The following is a 17,876-nucleotide window of genomic DNA, read 5'->3' on the forward strand; positions in this document are numbered from 1 at the left end:
TTTAGTTAATCCATTTTATTGGTGAGAAAAACAGAAGTAAAACGTCTTCTACATAATTTCTGAAACATATTTTTTACACACAAATAGTTATTGAGTCACTCTCCACAAGCGTTTCGAACATTGGCAGTATTAAGTCATATCCTAAATTGTATAAAAGTGCAAAACAGTTTATCATCATGGACATATTGGATTTTCAATCACATGCCATGTCTTAATTATTAACTCCTCCCTCCATCCACACATAATCCACTCAGCTATGATCCAAACTAAGATATCCCATAATGCATGTCGCTGCACAGAGCTTTGTCCAGCCTCAGTTGTTGTCCTAGCAGCTCTCTCTTCGCAGGGCCTGTGTGTGGATGATGAATTCACCTGGCAGGTGCAACTCACCAACACATTGTGAGCATCTCACACACGGTTCTTCAAATTAACATACACGTCTAAGCAAATCAATCATACACACATGTGCAAGAAAAGCAAGCATTATAATAAAATGTAAATCTATAACTGCTACGCTAACCGAACTCCATACACATTTTTTGATGGTTCTCAACAACCAACAAAACTGGGAAGACATCAGCTCTATTCCAGAGTGGTAGAATGGGACGTCTATGGGATGTTGAGGTGAATGCAATACATCTGACCTCACTGTGAACTGGGGAAGTACAGCAGGCTAGTGCTTATGATCCAAGAGAGAGAGAGAGAGCGAGGGAGGGTGAGACTGAAGGCCGGTCCCGCGGGTCTCAGGCCCTCTAGTCATCGCAGCCCAGAAGCTCCATGCGTAGGGTGATGCGTTCATGCCACTCCCAGGGCACCACGCGCACGTAGCGGGCGTAGAACGCCGGCTCGAACAAGTTCTTCTTATGACTGTTGTTGTCGACGTTACCCAGGAAGATCTGAGGGGGAAAAATTTGAGAGAAAACGGGTCGGAGGTGAACGGAGAGAGCAGCGATCCGCCTGATCTAAATGGTAATCCAAAATATTGCTCACATGGTGGGCCTTTCTGAGTCACTTGAAACAGTATATTCTCAAAAAAAACACAATGATTGTGATGCTGCGCTGAAAAGGACTCGTAAATCTGGAGGAGTTAAGCCGGCAAGCTGACACCCTTCCACCTGAACTACCCCGCCTAGTCATTCAGAATGTTCCCTGAGAGCCTCTGGCGGTATCATTAAATGAAATGCTTGTCAGCTCTACCCCTTATAAAAAAAAGATCAACGTTTTTTTTCTTTATTACATCTGCATCCAAGCATTGTCCTTGACTAGAGCATTGTTATCCTCCTTTGCTGAAAGGTGCAGAGAACAGGCCATGCTTGTGTAAAAGAATAAGCACTATCCTCTAGGCCTCAGGGAGTGATGACCATCACTTCTCCTCCCAAAAAGATAAAGGAACAAGGGACCATATACAAGAGGAAGAGAATAGGAGGGATTTTTGCAACTGGGTGAAACAAAGATGTGGGTCTGTGTATAAATAAACTGTGCGTTCTAGTTTGTATTCCCAAAAGTCCGGCCTTTGACATAATAAGGTCCCAGCTACGTTCATAACCCCTGGCAGCAGCTATGAGACGGAAGATGAGACGCGACAAAGCAGAACATGACATGACAAAGTCCCATTCACAGTCATGGGTACAAATACTCAGCGCCACTTTGAGAACCGGTTTTTGGGAAGAAGCTAGCCCTGTGAAGCCAGCCTAAGTGTTGCAGGCCCGCCCCGAGTTTTTGCTCAAGATATTATTTCTGTCAACCTATCAGCGTAGCCCAGTGAAAGGTGAAGATAATAACCACACCGGGCAATGGCATTTTTCAGATCTGACTTGCCATTTTGTGCAATTTTTCATATTTTTACCAAAGCGTAATTCATATATTAATATTGATGTTGCCCTGGTATTGTTGCTTTGTTTGTTTGCAATGTTCACAAATTGTGTTTACTTTGGCCAAACAGTGCTCAAGTACACGTCAGCTAGATTGCGGGATCCGACTGGTCCCAGCAAATCCAATCGTCCGCAAAGTATGATTGACTGACATCGCCACTCGAAAAGCACTCTCGACGGCAGACCTTCCAGACCCTAATGAGCGGAGCGAGTACGTCCTGACTGGGTGAGGCTTGGGGAAGAATGTTGTTCAGAATCCCGAGATTATCTGACCTGCTCCTTGAAGCCGTTCTGCTCTTTCACCACGGTCCAGATCTGCCCGTCATCGCTGTAGGCCACTTTGAACATGGACACAAATTGCATCACGCCAAAGTCCTTGGCCCCCTGTGTGATGATGCCTGTGATACGCTTGGTCTTCTCCAGGTCCACCTGTAAGCACGGGGGCACCGGCAGAACAACACGTCACACTCTGCCCCAACGACACCCTGCCCCGGTATATGAACAATTCTAAAAGGGAGAGTTATGGTTGGACGTTGACGCAACGCAATGACCATGCAGTCGCTTCAACGTTGTCGTGAACCTGTTTTGGTTCTGTGTCGGGTTAACGTCGGGTTTATGTTAGTGGACCAATCACAGCCCTTGCTGCTGCGTCAACTCGACGCAAGGTAACAATTTTTGGTAGGCACACGTCAGGCCTTGCGGTGGACGTGAGGAGGGTCTGCAAGGACGTAATGGGTTCATGTACCCCATTGCGTTAAGTCGACGTCCATCCGTAACTCGACCTTAAGGCTAAATTGTGCATCGTTATTCAAAAACGCCACCTCCAACGAGTTGAAAGAGTACTACAGACTATGGAATCAACTCTGCAGTGATATCTAAACACTCAAAGGAAACAGACAAAGGTTCGATGAAACAAAATCTACTTTCACTTTTTCCACAAGCGTCTTCTTCTGCATTCATGTTTCCTGATCGTGCCTTAGCGATGACCCTGACATAGATCAAACCACTCTACTCCATGAGACATCTCCTCACCTGGATCCACTCTGAGCGGTTGTGAGTGGCGGCTGCCCATGCATTTGTCTTCCCTTGCTTGTCCAGTCGGGCAAACTGAGGGTGCCAGGTGAAGCTGTCGATGCCCCAGGTGCGGTGGGCACTGGAGGCGGTCAGCTGGCCGTCTGAGACCAGGCGGGACTTCATCCCCATGGGCTCGGAGCAACCTGTCGTGTTTGAACGGACTGTGAATGGAAAACGAAGAGGAGCAGGGGAGAGGGAAAGAGACGGCAGAGGAGAAGAGCAGAGAATAGAAGAGGGGCAGGAATATAGAGAAAGAAAAACACCCAATGATTGTAACCCAAAGAAGAAAAAAATACAAATAGAGAAGCAAGAATCAAAAATATATAGCGTTTTCAATGAAACTAGGGAAGGCAGTTTATTTGACATATTTTCATATCAGTTGAAATTCACTTTACGGGCCCTATCTTGCATCCGGCGCAATTGACTTAATCACTGGCTCATGTGTCGTTGCTAGTGTCTAACTGGCGCAGAGCGTTCTTTTCCCTCCTGCGCCACGCGTCGGTAAATTAGGGAATGATCTTGCGCCCCAAGGGGCGGCTCGGCGAAAGGAGGAGGCGTGTTATGGCCGTACGTTCCCTGGTGCTATTTTGACGTTTCAGAAACCACTTGCGCCACAAACCAGGAAATACCTGGTTTAAAGTCAGTGGCACGTTGTTCAGATGCTATTTTAAGGGCGCATGCATAATGTTGCTTGTGCACCTCGCGCATACACTTTGCTTCTCTCATCTACCTCATCTCATCATTTGGGAAAGTACAGCTGATACAGACATCGTGTACATGCCCATAACTTTTAGAATTGATGGGTATTTGATCGTGAGAAAACATTGTTTTACCGCGAGTGAGTGTCGATAACGATAATGCATACAATACTGATGAGAAACAATGTTTATGATGTATTGCGTATATCATTAAATAGAACCACAGTTACTGCATATCATATGTTATATCATAATAGTTTTCTTTGCCGAAATTTATTGACTCGTGTGGAAGAAAACCTTATTCCATGTGTGAATTAGGCCATATTATTTGGCCATAAACTGAGCCATTTGCAGTTTGAAATTCATGTGCATCTATCTCATCGGAGACTGCAGACGCACTGTCAAAATATCAACTTGTCCGATTCAAATGCGCTCATGGCTCTTAAAAGGGATGGGAGCTGGCACACTCATTGGTTTGTTGCACGTTACGCCCAAACCACACCTACGGGTAATTAGGCTACTTCAGACCAACCCTTTTTAGATCATTTTTCGGTAAACTAGCGACATCGCCGTAGAACCACTCACAAAGCTACTTGCGCTTGGCGCTTCTCACTTGCATTTCAGACAGTTAAAATAGGGCCCTACATCTCGCAAGGGGTCAATAAATCAAGTGCTCGGACAAAAATGTCAGAATGCTTTGGCCAGAATTAAATTATTGGATGGCCTACAAGGGCCTTACAAGGGCATACCCAAACACCAAAAGCAGAGGATAAAAAAATACCACAGGAGCAAGGATCAGAGAAGAAAAGCCAACATCGAGTAAAATGCATGTAGCAGCTGTCAAGATGCAGTGAAGTGCATGTAGCAGCTGTCAAGATGCAGTAAAGTGCATGAAGCAGCTGTCGACATGCAGTAAAGTGCATGGGCCTGAGAACCAAAATTGGGACTGTCACCAACTTTGGTGGCCCTAACTCCAAAAAAACCCTGCGTTGTGGAACATTTCGGGGGGGGTATGGGGTTGCACGGTTACAGGGTGCACCCTGTATATGTTTTCCAACAGACAGATCAAATATACTGTGGATTGCTTTTATAGTTTTACGACTGTAATGCATACTGTAAAGATCATATTTGGTCCAAACTGCAAGAAGAGCCTATCAACGTAATCATTATAGTATTTTTCAGGGAAACACTGAAAACATAATAAAAAAAAGAGAATTCTCAACAACAACTGCATAGAGGCAAGGAATTGCAATAAACAATGCGTTGCACAATTCCATTGAATGGCGCTACCGGTTGGGACTTGACTGCCCACTGGATCAAACCATTTGGGATTCCCCCCGCCTCGCCCTCACCATTGAGCTCACAGCCCACCAGCTCCATGCGCAGGGTGCAGGCCTTTCGGCACACCACAGGGATGACCCGGATATACTGGGCCACCACAGGGGGCTCGAACAGGTTGGTCTTGGTGCTTTCGTTGTCTATGTTGGCCACAAAGACCTGTGGAGGACAAGCCCCGTGTTAACTGACGCTAGGGAAAGTACACCGAAATACAACAACACCAGCAGGTGTTCCTGGATTATCAAAGTAAAAGCCCTCCATTTTAAAGATCCCATATCATCCTTTTTTAGGGTTTATAATTGCATTTGCGAAAATACTATTAGCATAGGGTATCCGCGTCTGTTGGCAAATTCACACCCGAGAAGTTGTAAACATTGCAGGTAGCCGGGATTTGCGACTCCTGCACTTCAGCCACGCCCACTGCACGTCACACTATCAAGGAGGTAAAGTTTGAGTGTTTTTAAAAAAAAAAAATATCTCAGGGGCTGTGAATGCTCCCCCTTACTTGGAGTTGGATGTTTCTATCTTAGCAGATGTAAAACATGTATACATACGTCATATAACAGGAAAATGCATGATATCACCCCTTTAAAAAGGCAGGTATTTGGGCTTAATAGCAAAGATAGATGTCTTATTAGAGAAATGAGAGGAGTCAGCGAAAACATTCTGCTAACTGAATCTGAAATGATCCCCCCAAACCACCCCGCTAATCTCGACCCCAGGGGGAAACGTACCTTGTCATGCCTCATGCCCTCCACTCGCAGGATGGAGTAGCTGCTGCCATCGAAGCTGGTGGCGATCTTGAAGGCCTTGATGTACTCTGCTGTGCCCATGCGGCTCGCGCCTTGAGTTATGATGCCCGACATACGCATCTTCTTCCCCATGTTGACCTAAAGCCAGCGGCAGGGCCTTGTTACTCACTCTCAGCGCTGGAGAATACATCGATCATATATAGTTAAGTCATCATGGGCAGCAGATAATTACCGGAATATCAAATCAATTAAAGATTAAATAAAATAAGATAACAACTGATGTTTGAGTAGTATGTTCAAAACAACACAGAATGGTGTTACCATTGCAAGCCTGGCCCAAAGCCTATCTCCTAGAGGTCCCAGATCTGATCAGTGCCTGGTTTCATGTGTTTTGGTGTTCATCCTCACCTCTATCCAGGGGTTCCTGTCGTCTGCTGCGGAGGTCCAGGCGTTGACGATGCCCTGGTTGTTGAGGCGGGCCAGGCCGGGGCCCCAGCTCTGCAGGCCCATCACGCCGTAGTGGATGGAGGAGGCCGAGAGCTGGGAGGCCAGGATCCCCCCGCCTTCCATCCCCAGCAGAGCGGTGCAGCCTGAGGGGCAGTGATCAGCCAGTGTCACCCCTGACGTGTGCTACACTAAAGGCCTAGTGATGGCTCCACGTCGACGCAACGCACGGACCACGCAGGCGCTTCGACGCAGTCGTCAACCTGTTATGGTTCTGCGTCGGGTTTTAGTGAGTGGACCAATCACAGCCCTTGCTGAGAAAAGGTAAACCCCCTAGCGTTGCGCCGACGTGGAACTATAACTAAGCCTTAAGGCTGGGCAACGATATGGAACGATATTGATCTGATGACACTGACGCTACAAATCATGGTCAGTATCATTGAATTTCCACACGGGGGCAGTGTTAGCAATTGTAACACAATGACAACATTTGAAACATCCACCATGTTGCAGTTTGAACATTGAGAGGTCCATTAAGATGTGAAGCCTGAAATGTTTTCCGTTTTCAGTATTTGGTGGACCTACGTAGATGGCATTGCTTCCCAACATATGGTGAGGGGCACTGGCATGTGTAGTCCCCATCCAGGTCTCTGCAGACTCCCTTGTTCTTACAGGGCTGGTTAGCACAGTCATTTACATCTGCAAGAAAACAAAGTCAAGAGATTATAGTTATTGTTTACACATAAGACGACATCGTCATCATCCAAGCAGGCATAGTGTAAATTAACAAATCTTAATCAAAACGTGACATATAGACAAAGAAAACCTTCCTACTGGGTCAGAGGCGGTGAACAAGAAATCTGAGTTACCAGCTGATTAGGATTGTTTAAAAGCCTTTTCACATCAGGTGCGATTCCTTAAAATCACCCAATGTTGTTATTACCTATATTAACCACAAGGTGGCACACTGTCAACTGCAGTGAGTGCTCGAGAAGTGGATGGTCGTAGTGCAAAGGCACATATGAGTCATGTTAAGCCTGCTAAATAGAAAAACATACTTTAAACAAGGGCTGGTAGGGCTATGATTAGGACATTGTCTGTTTTACCAGAACGAAGTAACAGAGACAACACTGGGTACCACATTCATTTATAGATTAATATTTTTAGTGAGCAAGTGAGAGAGAACGAAACTTTCAGATACAGCTCTCTATGACTCATTGCCCTGCCTCTGTGACCAGTCAGCACCGGTGTCTAACCAAACCCATGATAACATGTTAACCCCTAGCCTTGAGTCAAGAATGACACAAACACACGCACATTGTGGGGCTCAACTCAATACACAGGGCACAGGCCCACGGCAAGGGAGCGGTCACTTACACGGCAGAATGTACCGCTTACACGGCAGAATGTACCGCTGTTGGATGGTTCAATCTGATCTGTTCTGGGTTTAATCATGTTAAATGTGGTCTTCATAAAATATGCTGGTTTAACAGATAAACCTGGATAAACTCTGTATTGCTGGCAGCAGAATAAGAACAATTCGTCATCATAAGAACCATGTGATTAATTCATTGTTTCCGGATTTAGATGTGTATCTATGTAAACATCTAAATCCATCAGTTAACTCTGATTGTACTAACTGTTTGTTTTGGGGAATTTGGTCCATATTCAGAAACGCTACTTTATTAAAAGTCTTGTTTTTTACCCTTGAAAATGAATTCATCAATCCTCTCTTGGACTGTAGTGCCCGTTAGATTCCCAGACAAATTTATAATCCCAGGTTTAGGTTAAGAGGATAGCAAGAAATTCCTGAACATTTCCCCCATTCTTCAACCTGTTTGGGGGCCACGGCGGGGCTGTGAGAAGCATTAAGCAGGCCGTAATGCTCGATCTCTGTGTAGGGGCCCTCCTGCATGCTAACACCCTCAGACTTTGATTAGCTCGCCCAACAGGACGACCACAGCGACCAGCTGAATGAAGGGCTTTCATGGAATTCAGAAGCTGACTAAACATTTCTCACGCTGCCGATCCTTGTGTGTGGGGGATTTGTGTATGCGTGTCTGTGTTTGTGTGTGTGTGTGTGTGTGGGTGTATGTTTCTGTGAACTTTTGTTTGTGTAGGTGGGGGAAAAAAAAGGACCCTGGGGGTTTCAACCTTGAGGTCGGCCAATGTTTAATACTACGTCCGTCCGTCCGTCTGTCTGAGTGCGTATGTGTGAGATCCTATGTGGCCTGCTCCCTCCCTGACCCATCTTAAACCAAAGTAATCGGAAAGAGAGACAAACAGAAGCCTTCTTAGAAAGCGAGGGACTTCTCAGAGCACTCGCTTTAAGGTCCTCCTCAATCTGTCGGTGGTTGACAGACCGTGGCCTTTCGTTCTACCGGTGGAGGAGTCACGGCCCCGCCCCGACTTACTGATCTGGCAGTGGGCTCCGTCGAAGCCCGGCTGGCACCTGCACAGGTACTCTCCAAACACGTCCCCTCGCCGGGTGGGACTGATGGCCTCACACGAGCCATCGTTCCTGCAGGGGTTGGGACTGCAGGGCCCTGTGGGGTAGCATCACCCACGAGGAGGCAGGGAGAGAAAGAAAGAGAAAAAAGAGAGGAGAGAAAAGAGAGAGAAAGTAAAAGAAAACGAGAGGGAGAGAGAGAAAGAGAAAGAGAGAATGAAAGAATCAAATGAAGCTTGATGCATAATAAAACCCTTAGTGGGAACCGTTGTAAACAACATGTGTTGGCTAACGTACCGGTCTCTGTGAGGTTGCAGGTGTCTCCAGCGAAGCCATCCGAGCAGATGCAGATGAAGGGGTCGTCTCCGACGGCCATCACACACGTACCGCCATTGTCGCAGAGATTCACCTCACAATAGTTGCCTGAATAACAAACAAAGTACCATTAACGGGATGAATACAAACACTTGAAGGACGATTGAGAATGGTAATCAGCTATACATTTTGAGGCTGCATGTCCAACTCAGATTCCTGTGCCCGGAACCTGGATGAAAAAGATATATAAGGCCTAAAAAAAAATAATGTTTGGTTCCGGTTTCCGTCCGACCCTGTCTATTTAGGTGCGACCCAAATTATTTTATGAGCTATAAAAAAAGAAAAAAAAGAAAAAATGGATGAGCGAATTTTCTCGTTTTTAAATGAAAACAACCTACCTATCATTCGCTGCCGCTGGAAAAAAATAAAATAAAAAAATAAAATAAATTCCCTACCTACCCATGGCCTCAACTGACAACCAACAGGAACCAAACTTTTTTTTTTTTTAGGCCTAAACAAAGGAGGCTTATATTGTGGGGAGGCCAAAGTGCGGACTCAAGATCCTGAAAGCAGCAGGAAAGGGAACTCATGTACACAATAAACATCCGTTTATAACCTTTTAACCTTTATTTATAACCATTGATTGCTTTGTCTTGTTTGGCCTTTTGTATACAATGTCACACAATGTTTTCACAGGATGACGGGTTATGCTGTTCATCACTGAATTCATTGACAATGATAAGTCTATCAAAAGGTGTTTGTGTCCAGGTGTTTCTGTGCTGGTACTTAATCTCACCGTGTAAGAAAGCAAAGGCGTGGGAATAGGTCTGGGTCTTGCCTGGCTTTTGATTACCCATACAATTGACATCTCACACCCGCTCAATGTTTCACTCAAAACCATGGCACGCAGTTACAACCAAACCTTTGACCTGGGTAGACTGGATTTATGACTAAAAGGAGATGCTGCAGCATGCACACAAGGCCCTGGGAATAGCCCCTATTGAGAAACAAAAATAAGTGCCTAAAATATTAAAAATATTGCAATAGAACAAATTTTTATTATAATTAAAAATGTGTTTTACCACACGTTTATGTAATAATACGGTTAATAAAGTGTGTGACTGTTAGATGTGGTTTCGAACATGGTTTCTCTAAAAGGGATCCAGTGAAGTTCTCGCATTTATTTCACCTGCCCTAACCTGGACTTGAAGGAAGAAGGTGGTCATGTGCTGGATTAAGAGATTGGAGGATTAGCCAGGTTGAACACAAAAACAACCGCTTAGGTGTCACCAGTTACACAACATGACAACAGAAAGATCGGAGTGGCCTGAGGTTGCCACCTCCCACCTGCTGATGTCATGATAGCATCAGCAGGACCCCCAGGAATCAGCTGTAAATCAATGCACATATTTCGTGAGCACATATTAGGTATGTTCACCGTGCGCCTCTGTGTGTAACAAAAATGAAGTGTTCTTGTATCATTGTGGCCCCGTTACGGTGCCTACTCATTCAATGTACGAAAATGATAAGTTGAGGTAGATCCAGAATAGAGGCATGGTGTAATGACTGTTATTTTCTAAATTCAACCCAAGCAATGACAAAACCACGAATTGAGGATTAGTTCAAAGAATTTGGCAACTAGTTGTGCTATTCTTGTAGACCTATATCCTTTCAACGACCAAACAGTAGTCTTTTTCTTAATGGATTGTGTCATGATCGATTTTTTGTCGTGCTTGGAATATTGAGGGCTTTAGAGTTTTAGCGCAGTACTTGGACAACAAAGAAGAACAAAGAAACACTCATGAGCTAAAAACGAAATGCAAGCACAGAGCAAATAAGACAATAGGAGCAAAATGTAGCATGTAAGCATGCGAAAAACAACCATTTTAATGCAATACCCTGCCTTTTAGACCTAATCAAATTTAGATGTGATCGCTTGATGATTAACAATTGGGGGTTAGACATTTACAAATGCTCTTACCTTTCACTGAGCAAATGGAAAGCAACACACCAAAAATGGCTAAATGTAAAAAAGTGAAATTCCCCATGTATCTCATGTTCGTTCCCCAATCGTCCTCAGTAACTTTTCTCTGGCTTCGGGACCGCTTGATGGCTCAGATTGACAGAGGAAGTGGGCGGGTCCTAAGGATTTGGAGACGCGCTACGTCCTAGAAATCCCAATTATGTCATATGTAAATGCCATTACGTGGCAATGTGTTTTGTTCATCACGCCAGCTAATGGTTACTCCTCAATAGAAAGAAAATTACACAAGTAGCCTATTTATAATACTTTGGACTCTTTCGCTTTGATTTACTCCAACAGAAAGTAAACGGAAACTAATATTGTAAAATGATACATGAGAAAGATTAGGGCAATATATATGACCCATGTTGTAATGATAATCATAATAATAATAATAATAATAATCATAATAAAAATGAAAATAATACTATAATATATAATAAAAATAATAATAATTATTAGTAGCCTGTTTTTACTATTATTATAGTAATATTGATAATAATTACTTTTCATCTTCATGTGTGACTTAATAACAACCAACGTTTTGCGACACCGATTTACCAATAACTAGACTGTATATAGTTTCATAACCACTTTAGTTGCTGAACACCTAAGATAGACATCTGTCGCCATCAAGCGGCCGTTTCTAGCAATTCTTTTTGAGATTTTGGCCTCACCGAGTTGTACAATTTAGCAAGTCCCTCAACAATATTTTCATGAATTGTAGTGTTTAAGTAAAAAAAAACTAGAATTATGCCAATCTCACAAACTAAAGGGACAGGGGAAAGTCCAAGCAGACATAAGCCGGGTGAGTGTTAGGGTTAGAAGATATTCAAAACAAATTAAGATTGAAGTAACCTCATAGAGGGTGCTTCACTATATGCTTTTTCGTTATGTAACGGTTCACTGACCCCGCTCACCTTCCAGAAAAGAGCCGTGCCGCGTGATCTCTACCGGTCTATCCTGTTGTTCAACGCAGTCTCCACCGACAATATTATGCCTCTTTTTTTATTAGGACATTTCCACAATCAAACTTTGCAACATAGCCAACGTCTCACTGAAATCGTCCTTTTCAACACAATTACAGACAGAAAACTAAATGCACAAAACCATAACTGTGGCAAATCATAGGCATAGGCCTACTGTAGACGGAGGGGGCGTGGCCAGGGCTGGGTTATTTGGACATTTCCACAATCAAACTTTGCAACATAGCCACCGTCTCACTGAAATCGTCCTTTTCAACACAATTACAGACAGAAAACTAAATGCACAAAACCATAACTGTGGCAAATCATAGGCATACTGTAGACGGAGGGGGCGTGGCCAGGGCTGGGGAAGACAGCGGATGACGTCACCTTTTATCACGAGCCAACGGGAAGAGCGGTATGCAAATTCGATCCCTTTAGGAAGTGGAGTCCGAGATGTCAGCCCTACGAGCTAGCTCGATGTCCATATATCAGAGGACCTTCTACATGATAACTACAGTATAGTCACAGAAATCCCACATGGAAAATCCCGTGGAAACATACATCTTCGGGAAGGGAGTACCGGTGACGAATTGCTAACCAAGGTAAGGATGATGCGAACCCAACGGTGAAGCGTTCTGCATTGTTGTCATTGTCACTGGTCTGTACGGGGGAAACCCCGTTAACGCCAGCTCCTCAGAGACTATACCCAGGGCTGATCCGCGGTGGTGATACCGATTATTTATACATTGAACCGGAGACATCCATAAAACGGCGATAAAGCGATGGGGAGTAGACGGCTTATCAACATCGGGATCGGTTCTTCGTTTTACTATGTGCGTTGTGATCCTAGCATCACGCCATCAATAAGTTAGCAGCAGCCGTATTCATGGTGGTAATGGATGTAAACACTTGATCTGTTACGCTAAGGCCAAACATCAACGCCAGAAATAACATTATTAGGCATGGACATTGTATATTTGCGATTGTGATCGTATATTGGATAAATTGGCTGACTATTTGGCGTGTGGAAGTGCCTTTTGGCTCCCTACTGTCGTGACTTCTAACGGAGAGCTAACGCTGTCTGCCATTATTATTTGGGTCCATTAAATACCGTCGTCCTACTCGCGTCCTGCATAACTGTTTAACGTTAAAGTAAATCCAGGTTGACTGCCTTTTCTGTTTGGCATGTGTTAATATGTAATTATTCATTTATAATTGACTTAATTAGACAACTGGGATAGGTCTTTTTATCCATAATTCATAGACCCAGGTGATTTTAAAAATACACTACATGTTTACTTGTGTACCTCTTCTTGAATGGGTATTCGTTAAAATATACTGAAACAATTATAAAACTGTATGTAATGTTTATATATAATAATAATAATGACGCTTGGATTTATTTCAATCAAATCCCATGACAATGTAAACATTCTTATTATGATGCTGATCAATGGAGGCCAACTGAATTTGAGAAATATGTACGCATGTTGCCTAGCTAGCAATGTGTTGGTCAATGTTAATGTATTTCCTGTTTGTTTTTAGTATTACCGAAAATGTTTGATCTCTAGATTGGCTTCAGGGGAGGAGGTGTGTTGTTTTAAATATATATATATATTTATCCTTTTTAAAACATTTGGTGTATAACTAGGGCTGGTTTTGGTTTGCGCTATGACAGATAGTATTGATTGACAAGCGAGCGTAAACCAATTCCTTTATGAAGAGAAGTAAACATTTATTTGGGTTTTTGTTCTTTTCTTTAGGTTTTACTACAGTTCGGTGACTTCATCGTTTGACTATTTACATCAGGAGGTCACTTTTGAAGGCTTTCTACAAAATTGTAAGTACATTTTATTTTGTGCTCCCTTTTCAGCTTTGTTTCAACACCAAGCTTAAATTGTTAAATCAGAAGGATAACTTGTGTTCTTATTAAATATGGGCCAACCTTGGGCAACTTCCTAGTTTCTGTTTTAAAAGCAGTTCCTCTCTTTGGTCAACACCCTAGCAACACAGAAGGCCTTGCTGGCCAAAAGAATAATGTTTACACAAACAAATCAAGCTCTGTGATAAATTGTGGTGTATCTGCTATCATCACCGTATATTTGCAAACTGAACCTGAACTCAAAAAATGGTGTTAGATTTAGGATATATTGTAATATTTTATTTGAGTGACTTGTACTATGGTGCATTTCTTCCATAACCCTGTTGCAAAGCCCACTGGATATGAACAGACACATTCAGGTCAGTTGGTCATATCAATGGCCTGACGTCTTGGTCTATAACCCAGTGGCAAAAATGAAAGCTGTTCATAGCACAGTACCCATTGTAGCCTGTATCATTGAAGGAAATTCAAGTGATTCTATTCCATATCTACGCAGTTTGGCGTAGGCTTTCAACCATCGTTGAAAGTCATCACTCTTCACTAGCTGTACACAAATAGTATATTTGTCCTCTGATGTAAAACAATGACGCCTCCTCATTCCCCAGAGGTAGCTCCATATGTGTTTTTTGTCTCATCACCTCTGACGACCATTACCGGTTCACTCACTGTAAGCGTTGAGCCTAAATTGTTAGCATGTTATTACATTTTTTCCATCTCTCTCTTCTCAGCGCAATCATGAATCCCCACGATACGGACGTTCACACCATCTCGCCGGAGCTGCCCGCCATGTTCGACGGCATGAAGCTGGCCGCCGTGGCCACGGTGCTCTACATCCTGGTGCGCTGCCTGAACCTCAAGAGTCCCACGGCGCCGCCCGACCTCATCTACCAGGACACGCCCCTCAACCGCTTCCTCCTCAAGTCCTGCCCCCAGCTCACCAAAGAGTGAGTCGTCCCACTCCTGCCGCATATGTCCATGTTGAGTTGCCGTGGAAACGGCAGTGTGACACACGCACACACATGTAGGCACACACACACACACACACACACACACTCACGCTCAAACACACATACACACACACGCAAGCACACACGCGTGCAAACACGCACGCAAGCACACACAAGCACATTCACACTTATTTACAAGCACTCGCATACACCTAAACATTTTACGGCTTGGCTCTAAGTGAAGGCTGTGCACACACAGCGTAGCGGTGTCGAAGGGACCCTGGAGTGGCCAGATTGTGCCGGTCGGACGTACATTGAGTACAGGCGGCCACGTTGCAATGTGGAATGTCCAGGGACCCATCACAGTGGGACTGTAGATTATACTTGGGTTCATAATTGTGTACCAGGCAAGGCAACTTTATTGATATATCAATGTTCCATACATGAGGCAGACTCAAAGTGCTTCACATAGAAACATCGTCATACATTAAATTAAATAATAATAACCAGAGGCTGCACCCTTCTCTCTCTGCGCGCGCGCGCGCGCGTGCGCGCGCGCGTGCGTGTGTGTGTACGTACACTAGCAGGTTGAGTAATGATGTGGGAACATTCTTTAGCACGTGTTGAGCGAGAAGCAACACTTTCTACCCCGTGTTGTTTGCTGAACCATGTGTAGGGTTCAGGCCGTGACCTCCCCACCAGGGTCCATGCGCTCCGTGGATGCCTATCTCAGTTGGGGAGGTCATCTAATATGCCAGGGGTTTATTGATCAGTAGAGTAACTCATACCAGTGGGAGAACTGATCCTCAGCTCCAAGCCACCAGGGCCTCTCCATAGCATAAAGATATTGTAGCTGTTCCTCGGCCTAGGTTTTCTTCTTTGTTATTGTTGTGTAACCGTAGTTTGCTAGAGACCAATCAATCACAGGATATCCAACAGAGAGGGGAGGGGCTTAATGCCATTGGTAAATGCGTATCCCTGGCTTGGCTGTATACACACATGTGTGACTTCTAGCTCCCTTTCACGAGTCCATAAAAGCTAGGGTGTGGAAGTCTGAATTTGCTAGCTTGACCTTACTAACTAGCATTCCTTCCGAGCCATGCAAGACAAGACATGAAAGGAATCTATATCTAGACCTGAGCCCCTACTGTAAATAATTGCTGGACAATCTCACATTAATGTTCATGATGCTGTGCCAACTTAAAACACATTCTGCCAAAATATGGACGCCGGACACACAAATGTTGTCGAGGAGGGGGGCTATGTGATTTGCAAAAGTGATGGAAGAATGCCATCTGAATCAAACGTGATTGATTTATTAGAATATAATTGAATTGCACAGCTTACAACGAAATTGGATGGGTGATTTATTCACCCATATAAAGAATAGCTCTTGGTATGTTTGGTGAAAGGAAAAAAAACGTCTGTACAGTCATCAACCAGATTTTCCGCTGCACCAAATGGATCATTATTAGACCGCATTCGAAAAGGGAATTATGTCGAGACGATAGGTGGATTAGGGACGGCTCTTGTGTTCACCGGTCTGGTACCTGCTATTGATGGCCTTAACCACCCTGGCAGGTGCTTATCTTCCCCATGACCGCCCATGAGGTCATCCTAACCCGGATTGCCTCCACCCATGCAGATTAAAAGCCTTTGCTGTGAGAACAATCTAGAAAAGAGGGGTAGGGCTTATTCTGAGTCTTTTGAACCCTGATGGGGAAAGTTTGATGTTTGATTATGTCATCCTCAACAGGCATGCAGCCTACCAGATGATATCATGTATTCATTTTTCAACGTCTTAATGGACGGTCTAATGAGAAGCCATGCTTTTAGGTGCATTTGCATTCAAGAGCATGGCAAAGGAATGTGTAACTGTTTATTTGACTATCTTTGAATCCCTATAATGGGCATCTTTCTTTTGCTATCGCTTAACAATCCCCATGCCCTTTCTTATGTTCACACACTGCATCCTTCACTTGGTGTGTTTTGTCTGTGTGGGCGACCCTTAACAGGGGAAGAACTTCAGATGATGTTATATAATAGACAGGAAACTGAATACAGGGCCCAGCAGGTCTCTCTGACCTGTGCGCCAAAACAACTCTATTGCAATAATTCTGTGAAGTCTTATTTAGAGAAGTGATTGCCAATGCCTTTTATAGTCTTATTGACAAGCAGTTGAGATCGACTTGGAGCTCAGAAGTTGAACTCGAGGCAGTTATAAATGTTTATCGAGCCAGAAAGATTTTAGATAAAGACAAATAATTCTGAAACCCTCCCCAACTGTAGCAGAAAGCAGCCACGGAACTTTATTGGTAGAGTTATTCAGTTAACAGTTGAATTGCCATTATTCGTGTCAGTAGTCTTCATGTGGTTGGTTGATGGTGGGGTTGTTTATCAAATGAATACAGCCAAAGGCTGTTGTAGCTTTACCCATATAGTAAAGCTACGTTGCATAATAATTCACGTGAAAGAGCACACAGGCAAACAATCGCAGGCTATCGTTCTTCACGCGGAACACACACAACCAGGCGTCTATCCAACAGGTTTAAACGCTGGAGAAAAAGAGAAAAAAGAAGGAACAATGCAGTCTTGAGTGTCCTGGGTGAGTGCAACAGCTCCCAGCAGGAAGGCACAGTCACACCGTGAACCATGATGCATTGTTCACAGCCAGGACGATTGGACATTGCAGTTTTACTGTACCAATATTTGCAAACATGACCGCATGCAACCAACCTGACTTGCTTTGCATTCTTTTATATTACACATGGCCTGATGTGATGCTCCCTTGACTCATCTACCAGCGAGTCCCAACTCTCTGTAAATGTAATGCTTACTGTGCGTGTCCGTGTGTGCGTGTGTGCAGGTACATTCCTCCCTTGCTCTGGGGTAAGAGCGGCCACCTTCAGACGGCCCTGTACGGAAAGCTGGGGCGGGTGAGCTCCCCTCATCCCTGTGGAGTCCGGAAGTTCCTGCCCATGCAGGACGGAGCCACGTCCACCTTTGACCTCTTTGAGCCGCTGGCTGAGCACAGGACAGGAGGTGAAGCCCTCGCTCCATACCCCTTCTCTAGCAGGGTCTCCCTCTCCCCTCTCGTCCCACTATCTAGAGGAGT

At 44.3% G+C, this 17,876-nt stretch overlaps 2 protein-coding genes across 5 annotated transcripts in view; one reads left to right on the plus strand and one right to left on the minus strand.

The window, feature by feature from the left end:
• The window catches only part of LOC115558430 (lactadherin), an 18,891-nt gene continuing 1,015 nt past the window's right edge, over positions 1-17,876 (minus strand). The window contains exons 1-10 of one of the 3 annotated variants that reach the window (XM_030376544.1): positions 10,923-11,121; positions 8,924-9,049; positions 8,592-8,723; positions 6,763-6,876; positions 6,142-6,323; positions 5,716-5,871; positions 4,996-5,140; positions 2,904-3,088; positions 2,145-2,300; positions 1-896 (exon numbers count right to left, since the gene is read on the minus strand). In XM_030376544.1, the coding sequence (XP_030232404.1) occupies positions 753-896; positions 2,145-2,300; positions 2,904-3,088; positions 4,996-5,140; positions 5,716-5,871; positions 6,142-6,323; positions 6,763-6,876; positions 8,592-8,723; positions 8,924-9,049; positions 10,923-10,998 (1,416 nt within the window). In that variant the 5' untranslated portion in view covers positions 10,999-11,121 and the 3' untranslated portion in view covers positions 1-752. Of the gene's footprint in view, positions 897-2,144; positions 2,301-2,903; positions 3,107-4,995; positions 5,141-5,715; positions 5,872-6,141; positions 6,324-6,762; positions 6,877-8,591; positions 8,724-8,923; positions 9,050-10,922; positions 11,122-17,876 lie in introns of those variants that run through there. The other 2 variants (XM_030376543.1, XM_030376545.1) reach the window with 2 other exon arrangements.
• LOC115558431 (monoacylglycerol lipase ABHD2) overlaps positions 12,349-17,876 on the plus strand; it is a 16,314-nt gene continuing 10,786 nt past the window's right edge. Inside the window, exons 1-5 of one of the 2 annotated variants that reach the window (XM_030376548.1) lie at positions 12,349-12,534; positions 13,696-13,772; positions 14,146-14,173; positions 14,543-14,758; positions 17,628-17,803. In XM_030376548.1, coding sequence (XP_030232408.1) covers positions 14,550-14,758; positions 17,628-17,803 — 385 coding nt within the window. In that variant the 5' untranslated portion in view covers positions 12,349-12,534; positions 13,696-13,772; positions 14,146-14,173; positions 14,543-14,549. The remainder of the gene's footprint in view (positions 12,535-13,695; positions 13,773-14,145; positions 14,174-14,542; positions 14,759-17,627; positions 17,804-17,876) is intronic. The other variant, XM_030376546.1, reaches the window with a different exon arrangement.

The sequence above is a fragment of the Gadus morhua genome, chromosome 14 (assembly GCF_902167405.1).
Source record: "Gadus morhua chromosome 14, gadMor3.0, whole genome shotgun sequence".
NCBI lineage: Eukaryota > Metazoa > Chordata > Actinopteri > Gadiformes > Gadidae > Gadus > Gadus morhua.